This window comes from Nymphaea colorata, chromosome 4, assembly GCF_008831285.2.
Source record: "Nymphaea colorata isolate Beijing-Zhang1983 chromosome 4, ASM883128v2, whole genome shotgun sequence".
Classification (NCBI taxonomy): Eukaryota; Viridiplantae; Streptophyta; class Magnoliopsida; order Nymphaeales; family Nymphaeaceae; genus Nymphaea; species Nymphaea colorata.
Window position 1 is genome coordinate 12,314,849 of NC_045141.1, and position 21,250 is coordinate 12,336,098.

Here is a 21,250-nt window from a genome sequence, read left to right on the forward strand (position 1 = left end):
CAGTCATAATTGCGGTAAAGCTCTGCTGTAGAAAACGCCGGTGAGGTTGTAGAGCTCGACTTCAGTTCGGTATAAAATCGAACAATTTTTTTGGTTCAGATCAGGTCTAACCAGACCCGATCCAACCCGTACCCGATGCTTTGCCGTACACGAATCCATGTACGGGGATACCGGAGCAGGTACGTGGGTTAAACCCACGTACCCATGTCACGTAGTGCACAACACAATCCACTGGAAAGAAGATGACAATATAGTATTTTTGTAATTTGACGTACGGAAATTAGGTTCATGGCAAGTGAAGGAATATGATAAACATCATTAATATGAAGTTTACTCCCAGGACAAGTTGGGAGTAAACAAACCAGATTTGGTTATTGACATGGCTGCAGCAGCAGCCAACTAAATACAGTCAAACTAAGAACCGTACTGTTTCTAAGGGCCGAAACCCTAACTTAAGAGACAGAAAAAGAGATAAAGTACCTAACTGCCCTCACTTACAAAGGGTAAAACAGTAAAACAGGCTAAAACACATTACAATAAAGTAGACAAGATTAAACTTTGACCAACAAGAAGCAGTTTGATTCAAGAATTTTAACACCATTGATGGTTCAAAAAAGGACAGGCAAAGTGCCACAACACTCTCTCTCTCTCTTTGTGTGTTGTGTCTGTATGATTATGCTATGTTGTATTATGAAACTGCCAACTTGAAAAGATGATTGTTAGTTTATTGACTTTTTCAGAATTTTTGATATCATTTTAATTTTTGTTGGTTCCGTTTGAGTTTTGACATATTAATTACTATTTCAAATTGCTATCTGTTATTTTTGTAGAAAATTAATACAAAACTAAAAATTTAATAATTCTTCTGTTATGTTTATGTTTTTTATTTGGTTAATTCCCTAGACTTTCCTGAGAAAAAATGAACTTTCTAATTAGTGCCCAAGAAAATTCTTGTTAATAGAGCCCGATATTGATAGTTGTGACAATCACACTCACACACACACAGATATATATGATTTAGGTGTTTGCACCAACTATTGCAAATGGTTGCAGCAGATAACTTTTGAAATTTAGTTCTCTACATTGCCTTCAGAGAGAAAATTTTTCACTTTTTGGTTCATCATTCTGTACATTTTGGTAATTCAAGGGCATTGCGTGTAGTAGTACTTTTCCTATGAAAACAGTTTGATTGACCAGCTTTCAGGGAATCATGTTCTTCACTCTGACAGCAATATGAGCTTGTTCTTGAAACAGAGATCAAGGCTTTAAATGGTTCTATTTCCAATCACAGGATGCTGTTTTCTGCTATTTCCTCCTATTGTTGTGTAATTTGGCATGCAATGGATGTCGATTATTGTCAAATTTATAATAGTTGATGCCATGTTTCCATATGGACTTTTCTTTCCCTTTACTTTTTCTTGACATTGTTGTGGACTTGCTTTTGCTGCTCGATCTATTTACTTCTTTTTAAATGCTAAAATTGGTTCTGGTTCTGTGAGGGCTTATTCTGCTTCATGATCTTCGAGGATGTTCTTTCTATTAGTTTTCACTTGTCATGTGCCCTTCTAATTAGAGATTTGTGCAGGTGGTCTTGTCGAAATTGCATATTAAGTTCTTCAAGTTTTGCATCAACTAGTTTTCATCCTTGTGATTTTAAGACTGGGAAAATATTGTCAGGCCTTCAAGCTTTTAGATGTGTTTACAATTTTGAAATGAGGTAAGGCATTTCTCCTAGTTATTTGGCTAACTAGGATATTTCTTGTCTGCCAAAGGTAATTCTCTCTTCCTCCAGAATACCGTTATCCTACAAAGATGCATCAAACCAAAACACATGTAAGGATGCTATCCACAAAGGAATTACTCGGCATGCTGCAGTATTGAAGGATGCACAGGCATTAGTTGATGGAAATCTGGTGAACCTTAGAAATCCTTTTCCCTTTTGTTTTATTCTATCTTTGTATTAAAGGAAAAAAAGTTTTTCTAGAAAGCTAGATGAAGTGAATTAAACTGAGAAGTAGTGTAACATCCCAAGTGTGGGAATGAGTAGGAACAACTGCATAGCTAAGACTTTGATAAGTACTGACAGATTGTGTACTTAAGTTCCTATACTACTTTTATGTCTAGTTGATAGTCCTTACAATTGTAAAATGTAAATAAAAGCTACCTATAGGGCGAGTAGGAAGCCTCAAGATCTGATACTAAGCTAACTTTTGGTCTGGTCAGTAAATTTGGATTTGAGCCATGACAAATTTTGTATTCTGGGTCTACCACTTGATGGTGCATGTTTTTTTAAGGGCAACAGCTTGTAGTATCCGAAATGTGGGAATCAGAGAAAGTCTATAGTATCTAAGGTTCAACCAATTCCATTTTGAGATGTTTTTTCCAACCTCCTTTTCCACTCACTCTCCGTTATTTTTTTTCTTTTTTTCATTTCACAACCATCCTCTTCAACCTAGGATTGGTGGAGAGGAAAAGGGTCTTGAAAATCAGTCACATTTTGGAACTGGTTTGATTCAACCAGTCCCATTTTAGGTTTGTTTTTTCCAACCCTTTTTCCTCTCACCCTCTTCCTTATTCTTTTTCATTTTTTCATTTCACAACCATCCTCTCCACCGTAGGATTAGTTGAGAAGAGAGGCACTAGAAAATCCATTCCCATTTTGGGACTGGTTTCACATCTATCATTTGTGTATGTGAAATTGAAGTTGGCTAAAGGGGTGGGCAGTGGGCTAGGATCTGCTAGACCAGGTACTCAATTCAAATTTGGTTCAGGAAGTTACAACTAGTTCCAGTATTTGATTTTCTTGTTATTTTATTTAAGATTCCGGATGGGCTTGTATAATATACTGTACTCAAATTTGAACTTTGTGCAAACCCTAAATAGATTTAAAGAAATTAAAAAACTTTTTGCCTGCTTTTATAATGCCAATTTATGTATTTGTAAAAATTTTTGCTTGCTTTTCTAATGCCACTTTATGTATTTGCTTGTGAAAGGTAGTGATAATGTGAAAAGTGTGAAATATCTTCAACTTCCTTGGAGCTCGTAATTACCCTTTTCTGTGAAATAAAACCATCTGATACACCGCATGTATATTCTCATGTTTTCTGATCCAATTACTGTTCTTTTTTGTGGACAATTTCTTTAATACTTAAATTAGATTAAATTTTTTATATATACTTCCAGGTAAGGTTGCTGTTCTTCTTGAGTTAAAATAACTTGCATTAACATGGCTTGGAATATAAGCAATTATAGATTATCTGATGCGAAATGAATAGAAATGCAGAAACTTTTTAATGATATTTTTCTTTCCTGATTTACCAAATACTTCTGCAGATATATGATGGTCAGACATGTTCATCAGACGGTATGCATGAAGTTGAGTTGCTTCTACCATTTATGAATGGCAGACTCACTGATGGTATACTAACGAACTGATGTATTTATTTCCATGCACTTCATACAATGTTTATGCATTTTGGTTCTTAAAGCATGCAGTGGAAGTGAGATTGCTGGCCTTCTAGTCTTTTCTGGGAGTGTTTATGCTTCCACCTATTTAAACCCTAAAGAGAGCATTGCACAAGCTATATCTGACATAAAGGTAATAATTTTGGGTGATTTGTGTTTTCTTTTCACACAATTTGAATTTTGGAGGTTTTTGCTTGACTACATGAACTGTGAGGCATATTTCTTGTTTTGAAAGCTTTTGGTGCTTCAAAATCTTTAATTTTCCTTTCCCTTTATGAAGTTTACTATGAAGATTTGTAAAATATTAGCTGCAAAGCAGTTCAAAGGTCCAAACTTCCTCTTTTACACTGTATGATTTATCTGAATCCTTGTCAATTTTTTAGTTAAAACTTAAAACAGTGGCCATTTGTTTCTTGGTCATATTCTTCAGGAGTATGGCGCACTTTATGAACATCCATATGGCATCTCTGTAGCCAAATGATGCCAAGGGTAGAATGAGAAGCCTCGGCAGATCTAGTCCAATTAAACCTGCTTGGGCGTGATCAAATCCTGACTGAACTCACAATTAGTTTTAGTGTTGGATTGGATCAGATCTTAGTTCATAAACTGCAGATTGATATCACAAGAATATTAATACTGCATATATGAACAAAAGCATACAATAAAATTGCACCATGTAAACATGGTTGTTATTTTGATATTTTGACAATTGTCACATATCTATGTGCAATGTTGTAAAAGACGTATCGTAACATGTATTGGTCGGGCCGACCTATACACTATATCGTAACGTATCATGAACGTAACGTAGTTTATCATAAACTAATTTTTTAATCCATAATTTTTTTTAAAAGAAAAAAATTAGAAAAAATTGGTAAAATCAGGAAAAACAAAGAAATTTTGGAAAAAATGTGTTCTATATAAAAAAAACTCATCACATCATTCATAAGCCATAATATATTAACAACACATTTAGAAATGATAAATAAGAAATTCATAATAACATAATAAGCGTCTATCACAACTTTAATGTTTAAACTTTAAAGTGTTTTAGATCACATTACAAGTTCACAACATATAATATATCATAATTATTATCACTCAAGGTCTCATCATCCCCATGGGGCCATGAGTAAACCTTCTTCTCCACCAGCGAGTTCTCCCCTAAATCAATGATTTATCACATAAATGGGCAATTTTTGTAGAAAAACTAGCAGAACTTCCCCCTCTTACAACTTTTAGACATGTTTGGAAAGAAGAAGCAAGAGGTTCTTTTGTAAAAAAAAATACAAAAATTCATTTTATCCCTCTATCATACAATACATGGGTGTATCGGCCGTATCATATGATACGGCTGATACACCTACGATACACAAGTGTATCGTGTATCATAGGTGTATTGTATAGGTTTATGTATTGCATGATACGGGCCCGTATCGTGCAATACATATAACACTGTCCATGTGTGTGAGCTTGGTTGTACTTTTGGTTCTTGTCTCAGAAATACATCCTCTCCTGTTATGGTTGATCCTGTTCAAGTATTTTTTGACAAAGAACTAATTTACTTCAAATTTGTCTGCTTTAGAATGAAGATGTTAGCATTTCTCTCTATTTAGTTGCTAATATATCATTTCTTTTTGTTTAGGCTGATATCATCACCAGTTTAAGAAGTAGACTCGACATTGTCAGTGATGAGGCAGAGCAAATGATGCCCGTGGATTCTAGTGACTCTAGTAGAATTGATGATGATAGTTCACATGCAAAATCAGTCCATCCACTTCTTTCCTTTGATTTAAGGTTTGCTTTCTGTTAATATTCTGTAGCAAACAAACTCTGCACTCCCCCTCCACTCCACCAAAAAAAAAAAGAGAAGGATTTCTCTTTCTGATGTGTCATACTGCTGTAGTGGGAAAAAAAAGTAAAGGGTCTATTAGAGCCATCCGATCATGTGATGGGATGGCCCTAATGAGCTATCTGCTGACCAGCATGAAGGTTCATATTCTCTCTCTTTCTCTCTCTCTCTCTCTCTCTCTCTCTCTATATATATATATATATATATATATATATATATATAAACTGAAGCCTTCTGGTCATCCGTCCATCTGGCCTGACACACGCGTAGGATGCATTGGGCTGTGTGTGTGTTAGAGGCCAGAGGCACCTGGACGGCCAGAGAAATCCATGTTTTATATATATATATATATATATATATATATATATAGAGAGAGAGAGAGAGAGAGAGAGAGAGAAAGAGAGAGAGAGGGAGAGAGCCGATAAAATGGGAATATATAACAAAATTTGGGGACAAGAAGTCGCCTAGATACAAAAACAAACGAGAGAGAGAGGTAATAGATGCTTAAATGCTAGACAAATAAGGAACAATCTCAGCCTTTAACCTTTTCCAGATCCATGGTTAAGAGAAAGGAGCAAAAAAATAGTGGGATGTTTTCATAATCTGGTATTACTTCACATCTTTTTCTCCTTGTTTTTCTCTCAACCGCCAATCTGAAAAAGACCGCGGACTGAGTTTGTTCCTTATCCATCTAGCACCTATTGGTTTCTCTCTATCCCTCTCTCTCTCTATATATATATATATATATATGAAATAAATTGATAGGCAAGCTGCCTCATGCCAAGTACTACTTAATGAGTAACCATTGTTTACCTTTTTCAAAAGCAACTTTCTTTTATCTTCACTTGTTATCCAACTTAGCACCATTGAAGAGTAGATGGAGATCATCAAAGCCCTTCCACAACAGATAGGATTGCAGAAAGGACCTCTAGGAACTAGTGACACAGAACAAGCACTATGATAAATCTTACAAAGGATTATGTTTTGATTAACATCGAAATCTGCCCTAACTCCTCTTTATATAGACTAGAGGAGAGTGAGAAGATACAAGAGAACCATCTAAAGGAAATGTTATTACAAAAGTACCCTCTTAAACCTAAAACTGAATATAAACACATCTTAACACTCCCCCTCAAGTTGGAGCGTATATGTCAAATAGGCTCAACTTGGAACAGCAGCTTTGGAATGGTCCCCTTGCAAGAGCCTTAGTAAAGATATCAGCCGTTTGACCTGTAGTTGAAATGTGTGAGTACAAACCCCTTTTGAATCATGTCTCTGGTATAGTGACAATCTACTTCAACATGCTTGGTTCTTTCATGAAAAGCCGGATTATTAGCAATAAACAGTGCAGCTTTGTTATCACATAACAATTGCATAGGAAGAGGCACTTCGACAGTAAGATCCAACATCAGGGATCTAACCCACATAACTTCAGCACTAGCCTGAGCCATAGCTCTATACTCAGATTCTGCACTTGATCTGGCAACCACTGTTTGCTTCTTACTCTTCCATGTAACCAAGTTGGATCCAATAAACACACAAAATCCAGTGGTGGATTTTCTGTCCGAGGGGCATCCCGCATAGTCGGCATCAACATACACAGATATAGTGAGTGAGGTACCATTCTGAAAGAAGAGTCCCGTTCCTGGTGAATTCTTTAGATACCTAAGAATCATCATAGCAGCATCCCAATGAACTTTCTTGGGCTTATCCATAAATTGACTCACTCTGCCAACAGCATAGGCAATGTCAGGTCGAGTAACAGTGATGTATAGGAGCTTCCCAACAATCCCTCTATATTGTCTCGCATCAACATCTTCAGTATCATCATCATACAAGCGGGTATTGATATCCATATGCGTGGATGCAGGTCGACACCCCAGCATCCCTGTCTCTTGCAAAACATCAGTAACGTATTTCCTCTGGCACATGATAAGGCCCTTTCGATTTCTGGCAAACTCAATACCGAGGAAATAACGTAGTTCACCAAGGTCCTTGGTGACAAAGTGTTGTCCAAGGACATCCTTGATGTTGGAAATCCCCTGATCATCATCCCCTGTAACAATGATATCATCAACATAGACAAGAACTATCACTGTACCTATAGAAGTCTTCTTGACAAAGAGGGAATGATCTGCCGAAGAACGTCTGAAGCCCTCATTCTCAATATTCTCTGACAATTTCTGAAACCAAGCTCGAGGACTCTGTTTCAGACCATAAATCGCCTTTCGCAATCTGCACACTTTCTGACACTCCCCCTCAGCAACAAACCCTGGTGGTTGCTGCATATACACTTCTTCATGTAAGTCACCATAGAAAAAGGCATTTTTGACATCAAGCTGTGATAGGGACCAATTCTTGCTGACAGCCACAGCAAAGAGAATCCGTAAAGAAGCATGTCGTGCCACAGGAGAGAAGGTATCATAATAATCAACCCCATAAGTTTGGGTATAGCCTTTAGCAACCAGACGAGCCTTATATCTGTCAATGCTGCCATCCGCTCTGTATTTGATAGTAAAGACCCATCTGCAACCAACAATGGCTGCATCAGCTGAAGGAGTAACAAGTGTCCAGGTGCCTCTAGACTGAAGAGCATCCATCTCTTCTTGCATAGCTGCGGCCCATTTTGGATCAGAGAGAGCATCCATGGGAGTCTGTGGAAGAGCAATAGCCGACAGCCCCTTGACAAACTGTCGGTACATAGGAGTGAGTCTATCCATGGATAAATGACCAGAGATAGGATGCAAAGTGCAACTGCGTTTGCCTTTCCTTTGAGCAATGGGCATATCAAGTTCATTAGGAGCGTGAACATGCTCGTGATATTCTCCTATGTCATCATTACATAAAGAATTGTCAGCAGGGTTTGTGTCAGGAATTACCTTGGGCGTGTTGGGTGAAGGCACAGGTGCACAGTGAGCAGGCGCAACAGGTTTAGTATGACGTTGGTAGACAGCCCCAAAACGTGAATCAACTGGTTTTGGACAACTCATGAGAGGTAGAGGAAGATGGACTTCATCATTCAATTCAGGCGCCCTTAATTGAGTTCCATTTGGGGAGAAGAAAGAGGTTGACTCAAAGAATGTAACATCAGCACTCACATAATACCGACGAGTAGAAGGATCATAACATCGATATCCCTTTTGAGTGCGGGAATAACCAACAAAGATCGTTTTGATGGCTCGAGGAGACAACTTATCTCGCCCAGGACCAAGCAACTGAACAAAGGCAACACATCCAAAAACACGAGGTGGAACAGAAAACAAGTCTCTGTCAGGAAAGAGGACAGAGATAGGAATAAGGTCTCCCAACACAGATGACGGCATACGATTAATAAGATAGCATGCTGTGAGAACAGCATCTCCCCAGTAAGAATGAGGAACATGGCTATGTATGATAATGGTTCTGGCAACATCAAGAATATGACGGTGTTTCCTTTCAGCAACCCCATTTTGTTGGGAGGTATAGGCACAAGAAGTTTGGTGGATGATACCCTTATCCCTGAAAAATTGTTCTAAAGAGGAAGCACAGAACTCAAGAGCATTGTCAGAGCACACAATTTTGACACAAGTATCAAACTGAGTCAGAATTTCATTGATAAAATTTTTGATTACATGACCCACTTCAGATTTATTCTTCATAAGAAAAACCCAACTAACACGACTGTGGTCATCGACAACAACAAGATAATACCGATGACCTTGAAGATCAGGTGTACGACTCGGGCCCCAAACATCAAAATGAAGTAACTCAAATACAAAATGGCTACTTCTACTGGGCCGCGGAGGAAAGGATGACCGATGGTATTTGCCCAACTGACAAGACTCACATTGAAAAGAAGACTTAGGAGACAGCTGAGGAAGAACATGCAGCAGTTTCTGAAACGGTAGATGTCCAAAACGTAAATGCCAAGTATAAGCCGAGGATGAGGATGACCCTGAAGAGGTAGACCCAGCAAAGGGAAAGGGATGCACTAGCCTGTAAAGACCTCCCTGTTCACGGCCACTGCCAATCACCCTGCCCGTCAGTATATCCTAAAACACAAGAGAAGAGGAGTCAAATATCGCACGATAGTTTAAATCTCTGGTAATCTGACTGATAGACAGTAGGCTATGTGGGAATTCTGGTGCATGAAGAACATGTTGCAACGACAATGATGAAGTAAGTTGGACCTCTCCATGTCCAACAACTGGAGAATATTTTCCATCTGCTAGAATAACCGAGCGACCAGGTGGAGTAGGGACATAAGAAGTAAACTGTGCCTTGTCTCCACAGAGATGTGTCGATGCACCCGAATCAATGAGCCAATCTGTAGTGTCAGTAGCAGGAGTATAGTCAGAATACATACCAGATGAAGACGCACTGGCAGCAGTAGTGATAGTAGAGGTGGTCGGATCACGAGCTTGTTGAGTTCTATCTCCAATCAAGTTTCTCAACTCAGAGATAATATCATCTACACGTAACTCACTGGAGGAGACAGTATGCTGAGTCTTAGGCTGCTTTGGAGAATCAGTAAATACAGTCTGATTTGCAACAGCTGGACGACCATGTTTCTGCCAACACTTATCCACAGTGTGACCAATGCGATGACAAAACTGACATACTGGGCGCGAAGTCGTATTGCCATGACCACGGCATCCTCGTCCTCTGGCAAAGAGGGACCCACCTCTGCCACGAGTAGCAAGCATAGCAGAAGTGGTATCAAGAACAGTCGACGCAGGGATTGGAATTCTGCTTAGCCTACTATAACCCTCATCAATAGGAGGAATCGAGGGACTAGTAAGCATCTGATTCTCTGCTGATTCATAAACAGAGTCTAATCCAGAGAGAAATACCCCTACCATAAGCATATCTCTATATGCCTTTTGTTGTTCACACTTACATGCAGGAAAGTAGCTATTTAGTCTCTCAAACATGGACTTGAGACTAGAATAATAAGTATGAAGAGGTCGACCATCTTGTCGCATCTGATGAATATCATGATGAAGCTGCATAATTCTTGTTTCATTCCTTGCTTGTGAATAGGTAGCTGCAAGGGAATCCCACATATCCTTTGCACTTTCCTTATGCAAGACTTCATTTGCAATGTCTTGAGAAAGAGTACCAACAATCCATACCATAACCAACGAATTATCTTTAAACCAAGTAGTATATTTTCCTACCTTCTGTACGGGCTCGGGCTCCAATATGAGATGTTCCTTCTCATGAGCGATCAAGGTTCTTTTTACTTGCATGGCCCACATCTCGTAATTACCCCCATCCATTTTGGTGATAATGCTGGAAAATGGGGAACTCTTCATCTCTCCCGACGATACAAAGGAAGAGGTATTAGCTCCACTGCTAATTTCAGACATCTTTCAACACAAGGGAGGAAACCGAGCCACGGAATAGGAAGTGCAGGCAAAAAAAAGAATACAATCACATATGTAAAGACAACATGCTGATCATCAAGCAATATGCAGTCAAACGCACGAAGTAATCCATAAGTCTGATTGGCTGGAAGAGGCAACAACAGAGCTGACAACGCTGATCAGACACAAGCCGACGAAGAAGAACGAAGAGAGAGATACCAGAGACGACAGCGAAGACGCTGAGAAGAAGATCAGCGTGCAGAGCAGTGGCGGAGCAGCGGTGGAGCAGCAGTGAAGAGAAAAAAAAAAGGACACGGCGGCGGCGGGCGACTCTGCGAGACGAGCGCAGACGACGCTGCGGGAGCAGCGGCGGGAGACGAGTGCAGACAGCGGCGGGCGGAATGGCAGCGACGGGCGGAGATGGCAGCTGACGCCGGTCAGGCGGCAGGTGGCGCCGCTCAATCGGCGACGACGCGCTGAGGAGGATTATGTTTTGATTAACATCGAAATCTGCCCTAACTCCTCTTTATATAGACTAGAGGAGAGTGAGAAGATACAAGAGAACCATCTAAAGGAAATGTTATTACAAAAGTACCCTCTTAAACCTAAAACTGAATATAAACACATCTTAACACACTAGTTATAGAGAGTCACAGACTGATCAAAACTGCTGAACGGACCAGGCTGTCTTCAGGAGATTGAGGCAGTGCAAGCAATAAGTAGTTTGGAACTGCTATGAGAGCTGGTTTGGCAGCACTAGGATTCAAATCCTAGAATCAGGAGAATAGGGATTGCATCCTCATTCCAGAAACAGGTCGTGTGCGATTCACCTGGATTTTAATACTAGGGATTTAATTCAATGTTTGCTGAAAAACATGGGAAAAAATATAAACAGTTGAAAAAGCAAGCAAAACAATATAATCAATGAATTGAAATCAAGCAAAACAATATAAACAATGACAATTTTTGGTTTCAGCAACGAAGATGTGAGTGGCCATAAATAAGGACAAATTTAGTAAAAGGTACAAAATCAAAAGCAATATCATGCAACACTGGAGCAAAATTTAGTAAACGTCACAAAATCGAAAGCATTATCGTGCAATATATTATATATGCTCTTTTGAAGAACCATGTGTGCCTCCTTGTGCAAGAGACGTGAATTATACGTGTCCCCTTCTCGTCTATTGAGAAAAACTTGCAGATTTAGAATGACACATGTCCTTGGCTTTGATGAAAACCCTAGAAGCTATGGCCTTCAGATCATGTTCAATGGTTGATAAGACATCAGCAGCACCTAAAAATTAGAGAAGAGAACAGGGAGGAGGTGATCGAGAGTCCACTCCAAAGCATAGATGTCTCCTTGCTCTCATCCATCCCAACCAGAAACACTGATTTCTCTCCTGCCATAGTCTCTCTTTTCCTGTTCTGCCTTCTTCCTCTTCTCTCATATCTTCTTCTGCTTTCCTTTGTAACTCTCTCAACTGTACAACGATTTAGAGCAGGGTTAAGGCAAGCATGAGCAGCTGAAGTAGAAGGAGACGAATCAGCAGAACATGCCTTCTGCGCAGCAAGTTGCCAACAGGTGCCTTGGTTTCTTCTATGCAGCAGAGAGAGCAAGAGCAAGTCCTGTGAAAAGGCGAAGAAGAGAGATGGGCTTGTGAAGAGACGACAAAGAGAGAGAGTGTGCGTGCCACGGGCAAAAAAATTTTCTAGGGATTTTGATCACATCCTCTCAGGGTGGATTAAAATCCCTGGAAGGAAATCCAGTTTTGCATGTAAAAGCCTGGATTTCGTTCACCCATTAACATTCTGGATTTTTTTCGAAAACAAGGATTAGGATCCCACCTGACAGTGGAATCCACACACGACAAACATGCCCTATAGTCCTCTAAGCATTCTGCTTTTTATTGGTAGGCCAGTTAGAAAGGAATTTGAAGCTTATAACTTGCAGCTGTATTTCCTATTTTAGCAAGGAAGGAAGTTGGTTCGGAGGTTTTAAGTAGAGGTTAGATCTTCTCTTCTCCTAGGCTTCTTTATGCATGAAGATGCTTATGATATTTGGGTGCTCTAATCATTACATGGGCTCAATGAAAATCAATAGTTTAGAGTCCTAACTGAACCCTGATATAAGATATTGATTGTAAAATATGTCATATAAATGTAGTTGGCAGGTGCTGGTGTGACCTTTCTGGATAATGTCAGTGTGGTTGCTATAAAATAAGTTATATTTTTTACTTTTTAGTATCAAATGCAAAAAAGGACTTAAAACAAAGGGGGGGAGAGAGTTGAGAAATTTGCCAATTTTTCTTGGATTAGCTAACCATGCGGTTCCTGACTTGATTTTTATTTACATGTTCTGGAGAACAGGAAGCCTTTTAGCTTCTCTTTCCCTAGAAGGGTTCTTCTTCCCTGGTTGGATGGTATCTTTATTTGTGATTATCTGCAGCCGTTTGAGGAATTTAAGGTATAACCTTGACTAAATATGTTGGATAGATTTACAAGATTGCAGCTTCGTTTGCTGTTTCCTACGTCCAGAAGTCTGGTTTTTTCTCATCTTCATGCATATGCTTCCTATACGAAATGTTGTTTCTACTATTGTTGGTTTTTGGCACACTTCAATATGTCCATGTCAGTCCTTTGCTAGAATATACAGGATGAGCAGCAATAGTTTTCGTAAGGCCAGATACAGCTCTTTTAATGATAAAAGTTTAAGTGGTTTGAATTTCCATTTTAGTGCAATAATTATATAAGTAAAAACTTCAAGGCTTCTGTACTACTCAGATAACTCGATAGCTACTGCTGAGAAAGATTGAAAAGTCAATTATGTTTCTTACTTTTGGGACTTGGTGTCTATTATGTAATTTGGTCTTGGTTTCCTTGGTTAATGTGCTTAGTTTGTATCACCAGCCCGTTGTTGTAAGCTAATAATTATGTTTTATTAGAATGTCAAAAAGGAAAAATAGTACTTAGTTACACAATGTGACGAGAGTCACGACACATATACATGCCAATGCTTGAGATTAATGATCTTGTTGAGCACAACTTTCAATTGATTTTTGATGTACGTGTATCGTTTAATTAGTTTTTTACGTTTCAGCAATTTAGTCAATGTTCTTGTCCATACTCTACAAATTCTGAAGATTTTATTGTTCTTCTCAGGATACTAAAGAACGGTGCAAAGAGCTGATGTCTATGGATGTTGTATCAGACATCGAGTTTTTGGAACCAGAAACCACTGCTACTGCTTCAGTAGCCAAATCTTTCTGGGATGTAGTTCTTGACTGTTCCAGGTCAGTGACTAACCAGTCCAAGGGAGACAAGAAGGTCCGGTTGACCGAGGAGAGTAACTCCACTATGTCCAAGTTTCTTCACTGGAATATTGTAACTGCTGGAATTTTCCTACTTTTATCAGTTACAGTCGGGGTGTGGATGCTGTTTTTATCCAATGATCATAAATCCCAGACCATATAATTTGTTTCCGTTGGCAGACAATGAAATATTGTTTAGAGGACGCCAATTTCTTCCTTTAGGTTAAAATCAGGCCATTACGGTCTTTCTGTCACTGCGTAGAAGTTGGAGTTGATTACTGAGTGAAGAAAACTATTTTCATTCAAACTCGCTTGAGTTTACACTTTACAGGTTATTGCTGGTCTGCTCTTACTTTATGATGTCGAGTCTGACATCCACCTTTTCAGGGTTTAACCATTTGTATATTGATTGCCTGCAACGTTAATTAGTACCCTTCCCCATCATTATGACGTATTGGACGACTCATATTGGGCCGTATCGTCCTATTTTTCTTTTTCTGGTTTTAAAAGTAAAAATAATTTAAAGTGATTTTCGAAATTAAAGACGATAAAGGCCGTATCGACCAGCATCTTATCCCTAATACATCAGCTGAAATGGACCTTTTCTAGCAAACTGCCGCCAAGACGTGAATAGCTTCACTGATATGGCGGATGTTGATAAGGGTTGGATGTGAAGGTGGATGATTGAAGGTATATGAATTATGAAGGCTGTATTGATTATCTGGGCTAAAAAGAAACAAAATAAAATTCGTTGGAACAGCTTCCATTGAGTCTCTGCACCTGTCCTTTTTTTAATTCTCTAGCTTCTTCCATGATGTTAGAGAACAGACCCTATCCAATAGGCTTCATTTGCAGGGTTTTGAAACGTCACTTCCGTTAAAAGAAATTTTACATTTCAACTGATAAAAGGAAATTTATTCTATGTTGACCAAAATAAAAATAAATAAAAAAAGAAAGAAAACATGAATTACTAATTAATGGATGGACTACATATGATACATTTCTGCTAAGGGTATAGATACAGGCATAAAAATAGACGCTTGTTGGGCAGTGACAACTTGCTTCTTAGTTACAGCAAATTTTTCAGTTGTCGACGTGAATAATATGCTGCTCCCCTCCGACCATTATAACATGAGCTCCAATGGCTATAATCCTCTGTCCATTCTCATCCGCAAGGCTTAGATGATCACATGGCCTCACCAAGAAGATGACATTAGTGGTTTCCTGAGACTTTACATGAACACGCTCAAAACCAATCAGCTGCTTCCGCGGTGAACCTTTGAACCCTTTAGGCCCACCGGAGAAAAGCATGACGACATTACTTCCATGTCGATTGCCCTCATTGAAGACAGAGACATGCAGTGAAAATGCCAGCTTTTCACATGAGGGCAGCTCGTCGATATGAAAGTGATCCTTTCCATAGTTCTCATACAATTCTCCCACCACGGAAACTTTATCTGGCGCTGATATAATTTTGTATGAATAGTTGGTATAGCTCAAACCATGCCCAAATTCATATATCACTTCTCCTGTGTAAAATCGATACGTCCGACCAGGGTAGCCACGAGATGCATTTGGGCGCATGTTCATGTTGTTCATAGGCACAGACGTGAATGATTCAGGATACCACGTTACCGGAAGACGGCCGCCTGCTCATTTGAAGGCAAAGAAAACGAATCATTTTCCCAGCTTCTCAAAATTTTAGAAGAATTTTGATCTTACCGACCTGGATTGTGCTCTCCAAAAATCACTTCCGTCAGTGCTTGTCCACCAGCTTCCCCTGGGTATCCAATCCACAGAATGCTGCCAATCAATTCGTTGTCTCTGGCAAATGAAACATCAACAGGGCCACCACCCACAAGGACCAGAATTGCAGGTATTTTACTAACTTTGGCTACTGCAAGTACAAGATCCTGCTGCTTTCCAGGCAACGATAGACTTGTGCGATCAAGGTCTTCCTTCTCCTGTGACAAATCGACTCCAGCAAATATTATGACAGTGTCAACCATTTTGGCGACACCAACGGCTTGCTGAAATCCATCAGATGAATTACAGGCAATATCTCTGCATCCATCAGCATAAGAGACATTTTTGATGTAATTCTGAAAGGTATATAAAATGCTCCTTGCATCACAAGGGAAACCTGCAGAAATGCGTTCTAGAAAATGTTATGCGGACCAAAAAATTTTCGTCCCAGAATAGCATTGATGTCTTCCTTAAAGCCAAACCTGTGTAATCTCCCCCAAGTATATTTGTGTCATTTGCTGCTGGACCTATGATAGCTATCGATTCAACTTCTGATGCAGTTAGTGGCAAGAAATTCTTCTCATTCTTCAACAGCACAATACCCTGTCTAGCAGCCTCCAAAGCCAGCTGCCTGTGCACGCTGCTGCACACTTCACTTGTTTGAATGCCACCATACGTCTGCTTCCTTGGATCACCATCGAAAACTCCAAGACGCAGCTGAACAGTAAACAGATTGAAGAGTGCACGGTCTATGTCAGACTCTGTAAGCTTTCCTTTCTCAACAGCAGCTTGTGTGTGGCGCAGCAAATACGTTCCGCAATTAATATCCATTCCTGTTTACAAGCAAAAGAAGTTTACCAGTCGCCAACAGAAAGAAAGCAAAAGGAACAAACAGTGAGTTGCCACTTCACATGGGTGATGATTCTCGCCTGCTTGGAGAGCTCGGGCAACAGCATCCTCAGGGGTAGGTGCATACTCTTGGTATTCATAGATCGTTGCTACAGCATCACAGTCGGAAGTAATGTATCTGCATTTTATTTCACCAGTTATGTCCAAGTGAACGACCAATTAAAAGTAATCGTGACTGTTTCATTCAATGGTCTTTCAAGGAAAGGAAAAGTACTGCCGTCTAGTCTCCGGCAAGCGCATCAAAAGGGATCCAAATATCCAACCAAAGGCTTTCCCAAGGTACCATCTGGAAATCGGGGGATCTGGCCCTTGGAAGTTACGGGTGAGAGTATAACATGGTTCAGAAGATGGCCAAGGACAGAAAGTCACAACTGGTAGAAGTGGCTCCATGGAAATACTAATCCCATTTTCAAGGGATCTCTGTGAGAAATTTCACAAGGATGATCGGAAAATAGAAGGAAGAAATGTGGGCTGTGATTGAGTCAGCCTGGGTGCTGAATAAGAGAAATTAGAACAACCAAGACCTCCTTACCCGTTGAATCCCCATTGCTTCCGAGCGGTCTCAAAGAGATCACTGAGCTCACAAGCGGGCACCCCGTTGATCTCATTGTAGGAGCACATCAGGCAGCTGGCATGGCCATCCTGGATGCAGCTTTTGAATGGAGGCTCATATGTATCCTCCATGTCTTGCACAGATACCTAGCAAAGAAAAATTGCATGATAAGATGGGGAGAGACTAGTTCCACCAAGCATAAGAAGAGTTCCTATCCTTCTGTTGTGAAAGGGAGTTGAACACACGAAAAGAGCACAGATCGCGGATTCAAACATCTAATTTTCGCAAACCGAAGTAGAAAGCAACAATGGTCTCACTTGCACTCTAAGCTAAGCATCAAAATAAGACCAAATTTATAACCTGCGCATTGAAGGTGTAACGCGTGAAATTTCCCCATTTCTCAAGATCATAAGCTATGAAATGTTTGCAACAGGCAGAAAGCATCAATCTACTACCACCATCGGTTCCTTCTAGAAATCTCTTCTCGGGAAACCCGCCAAGACCATCTCGAGGGCCACCATAATCGCCATACTCTCCCTGGAAGCCCTTGACATACTCCACGGCATAAGCACCAACCACCAATGGGTCCTCGCCAGGCGTCTCCTGGCCTCTTCCCCATCTTGGGTCTCTGAATATATTGATATTGGGCGCCCAGTAGGTGAGCCCTGCCTGACCAACGTTATACATGGCCCTTGCTTCGGCAGCAATTGCCTTCGCGATCAGGTTCCAGAGAGTCCTGTTGAAGGAAGCAGCGGTTAGGATCACCTGAGGGAAGACCGTGGCGGAAGAGACGGCGCCGCTGAAGTTGACGCCGGGTCCGTTGGTGGCGATACCGTGGAGGGACTCCGACCACCATTCGAACGCCGGGATGCCGAGCCTCGGGATGGAAGAGGCGTTGTTGGAGAGCTGCAGGATCTTCTCCGGGAGGGTGAGGAGAGAAAGAAAGGAGCGGGCCCGGACCGAGACGGGGAGCGACGAGTTGCAGAAGGGGTAAGAGTTGTGGTTTGGTGGCCGGCAGGGAAAATCGGGAGACGTGTTTTGGATGGTGAGTGGAGGCAATAGCATGACGAAAATGGCGGGGACGACGAACATGATGGTGAAAGGTAGGGAGACGGAGAAGCCTCGGATGACCATGGTGCCCAGTGATCAAAGGGAAGTCGGGATTTGAGACTGAATGCGAATTCCAGCACCGGATGAAGGGGTGGGTGGGCGGTGGTGGTGGTGGTGACGATGTCATCGTCGTCTTCTGGATCATAACATCATCTCCATTTCACCAAGTTGGAGGTCCCACAAACGGGAAAACTGTCCAATCTCCATGGCTTGACACCATAACTAACTAGCCTGCGCAGCGATAGGCTCTTCACTTCTTACCTTGTTCAGTCTCTCTCTCTCCACCGTTGCCTTTTTCTCATTAACTTCACTGTGTCGCTTTGACTTGCTTCAAATTTCAGGAAGGAAGGACACCCGTGGAGTACCTAGAGCGCGTTCAAGTTGCTCAGACGAAAACAGAGGAGGAAGCCGGGCGTGCTAGGCACTAGGCAGGCGGTCGAAGGAGAGAAGGTCACGAACTTGTACCCGTCAGGTTTGAGAAAGGAAACAAAAGTTAGATGAGGCCTTTATGCAAATAGAGGTGAACTTCTTCGGTTTGACAGTTTGATCCATGCTGGTTGGTGTCTTGGTGATTTGTCATGTCAATTGAGAAAAAATGGGAGCTTCTATTTGCAAAATCTAGTAAGTGGGTCACCGAGCTTTTTGAGCGACCTTACTTTAACTCCTTTAAGATCTATTTCCGGATTCAAGCTCAGCTTGAAGAAATGGGTCACTGAGCTTTTTGAGCGACCTTGTTTTCACTTTTTTTAAGATTTATTTCCAGATTCAATCTCAGCTTGAAGAAATGAGGAAACTTGCTTTGAATCTTCAATCCAAAAACATTAATTGTTTCGGATTTGAAATCCACATATCTGATGTGACATGCTTTTACTAATGTGACAAAAAACTAAGGGTTAATTCATGGTTCATCAAACTAAAGATCCGAAGTAATACTCGTGATCCACACTTAAAATTCTTATTTTACTTCTTTGTATTGAGAAAAAGTTGGATTTAAGATCCGAGGAGGGAGAGTCAGATCTTAAATCCATGGTTTTCAAGTCCTGAGGATCTCAAATCTGAGACTAACAATTGCCCAGTAAATGATCCCACCTCCCTTCTTTTCTTTTTGTTTTCTCTTGTTGCAAAATTAGAACTTTTACACGAAGATGTTTCCTTGTGGATCCGTGTATTTTAAGAAGAATCAGTCTCCTATGTTGGGAGGCGCTGTTATTTAATGCCGCTAATTAGATATGTAGTAAAAACCTTTTTAACAACGTTTGGATGTAAATAAGTGGGTAATATGCAACTTTACTTAGTGGATGATCATACTTAAAGTTGAAATGGTTGTTCTTTAGATTTGTTGCTTGTGTAAATACATTTATAGATAAAAAATCATTTCCATGAACTGTTTGATCCACTTATAATTGCAAAGATTGTATTCACATGTTATTTTCTATTTCACATATATTGTCTAGTCCTTGCTTTTGTTTTACGAAAAGCATTCTGCATTTCTCTTTGTTCCTGGCAGCCTTGCTCCTATTTACACAAAATTAGGTCCAAAGTTAAGTGCAACGGCTGTTTCATTGCGAAGTTCGGACTCTGGACTGTTCTAGAGAGAATTTCAAAATCAATCTTTTAAGAGGTACCGCAACGTTCAACATATAAGACACGTCAGTCTAATGAATCCCAACTCACCCTCTTGCCCAAAACCAATCAACCAAATTAAGTTCATGAATGCATATATACAGATGAATTGAAATAAGACTGCCAACATCCATTGTGGGATGAGTTTTTTTTTTTTTTTTTGCAATGCCAAACACTATCACATTGCATTCAATAACAGCAATTCATTGGTAAGGCTTTTAGCCATTGAATGAACCATTCACAACAGTTTTTAGTATCACAAAATACAAAAGAACCCCATAAGCAATAGACGTTGACTAGCTGATTTCAATTTCATCATATATATGTGTGTGTGTGTGTGTGTGCATATGGCGAAGACCATTGAAGTATCTAGTTCGGATGTTCAGACGTTTTTTTCATGGTCAAATTCTTGATCACGAAAATGCCTACAATAAATTTTGTATATATATTTTCCTTTAATGAGGTAATCAGGGAAAAGTAGATGAGGCTAGAATACCAACTAACACAGCAGAATCAGCCTTTCTTTTTACATGGTCTAATCATCGATCACAAAAATTTCAGAAATAAATTATTTAGAAAAGAGCTCGCCCCCTTTAGTTAAGGAGATCGGATGGCGATATATGTGCACTGGAATATCATCATAGACTGGCTTGAATCGGCCGAAACAAGTCATTCAACCTCTGTCGGCCTGTTTAATTAAACTATGAAATATTTACCAATTAGAGGTTTTTACTCCACAGAAACATCCAATACAATTGGAACGAAAGATTCATGCCAGTTCAATATAGCCAACTCCGTTTGGTAATTTACAAAAGAATTAACGAGCAGGATAGATTCAAAAATTCTATAGAAAGATAAACTTAGCAACTGTGATGTGGCAGAGGATACTAATGAAGGTCTGAAATACTCGATCACTGAGCCGCAGCACTGCATTCTAATTAGCGAGTGTTTAGCTTCCCATCAAGGTCCCAAAGCGGCCTTCGGTGGAGGGCGGTTAAGACCTCTCATCAAATCACCAAGGTAATGACCATAATTCACAAGGAAAAACTGGAGCTGTGGAAAAAGCAGATTTTTCAGTTGTTTCTTTTCCAAAAATACGATCCCCATTTTATGTTCAAAGCAAACCACCATTTGATGGCTGACTAACATTATCTGAACAACCTACAGCCATGACAAGTACCACGCTTCTCGAAAGGACGAAGAAGCACAACCAATTCTCAGAGCCCATCCTGTGGAAAGCAATTGCTAAGACGCTTAGGTGGTACTCAAGTGCAGAGTTTTATCAAAAGTACCCCTACCATGACAAGGTTCAAGTCTACGAACACGCTTGACCAGA

At 40.2% G+C, this 21,250-nt stretch overlaps 2 protein-coding genes across 2 annotated transcripts in view; one reads left to right on the forward strand and one right to left on the reverse strand.

The window, feature by feature from the left end:
* LOC116252727 (retrovirus-related Pol polyprotein from transposon RE1) overlaps window positions 1-14,398 on the forward strand; it is a 47,958-nt gene extending 33,560 nt beyond the window's left edge. Inside the window, exons 5-11 of the mRNA XM_031627204.2 lie at window positions 1,586-1,717; window positions 1,793-1,913; window positions 3,334-3,418; window positions 3,489-3,598; window positions 5,111-5,262; window positions 13,033-13,129; window positions 13,825-14,398. Of these exons, the coding sequence (XP_031483064.1) occupies window positions 1,586-1,717; window positions 1,793-1,913; window positions 3,334-3,418; window positions 3,489-3,598; window positions 5,111-5,262; window positions 13,033-13,129; window positions 13,825-14,136 (1,009 nt within the window). The 3' untranslated portion in view covers window positions 14,137-14,398. The remainder of the gene's footprint in view (window positions 1-1,585; window positions 1,718-1,792; window positions 1,914-3,333; window positions 3,419-3,488; window positions 3,599-5,110; window positions 5,263-13,032; window positions 13,130-13,824) is intronic.
* A 515-nt stretch (window positions 14,399-14,913) lies between these two features.
* On the reverse strand, window positions 14,914-18,883 carry LOC116252222 (probable beta-D-xylosidase 6). The gene is made up of 6 exons (XM_031626344.2): window positions 17,542-18,883; window positions 17,161-17,327; window positions 16,649-16,746; window positions 16,202-16,552; window positions 15,700-16,116; window positions 14,914-15,622 (listed from the first exon to the last, which is right to left on the reverse strand). Exons 1-6 carry the CDS (start codon window positions 18,313-18,315, stop codon window positions 15,057-15,059), a joined length of 2,373 nt encoding a protein of 790 aa, XP_031482204.1. The 5' UTR covers window positions 18,316-18,883; the 3' UTR covers window positions 14,914-15,056.
* Window positions 18,884-21,250: the final 2,367 nt, after the last annotated feature.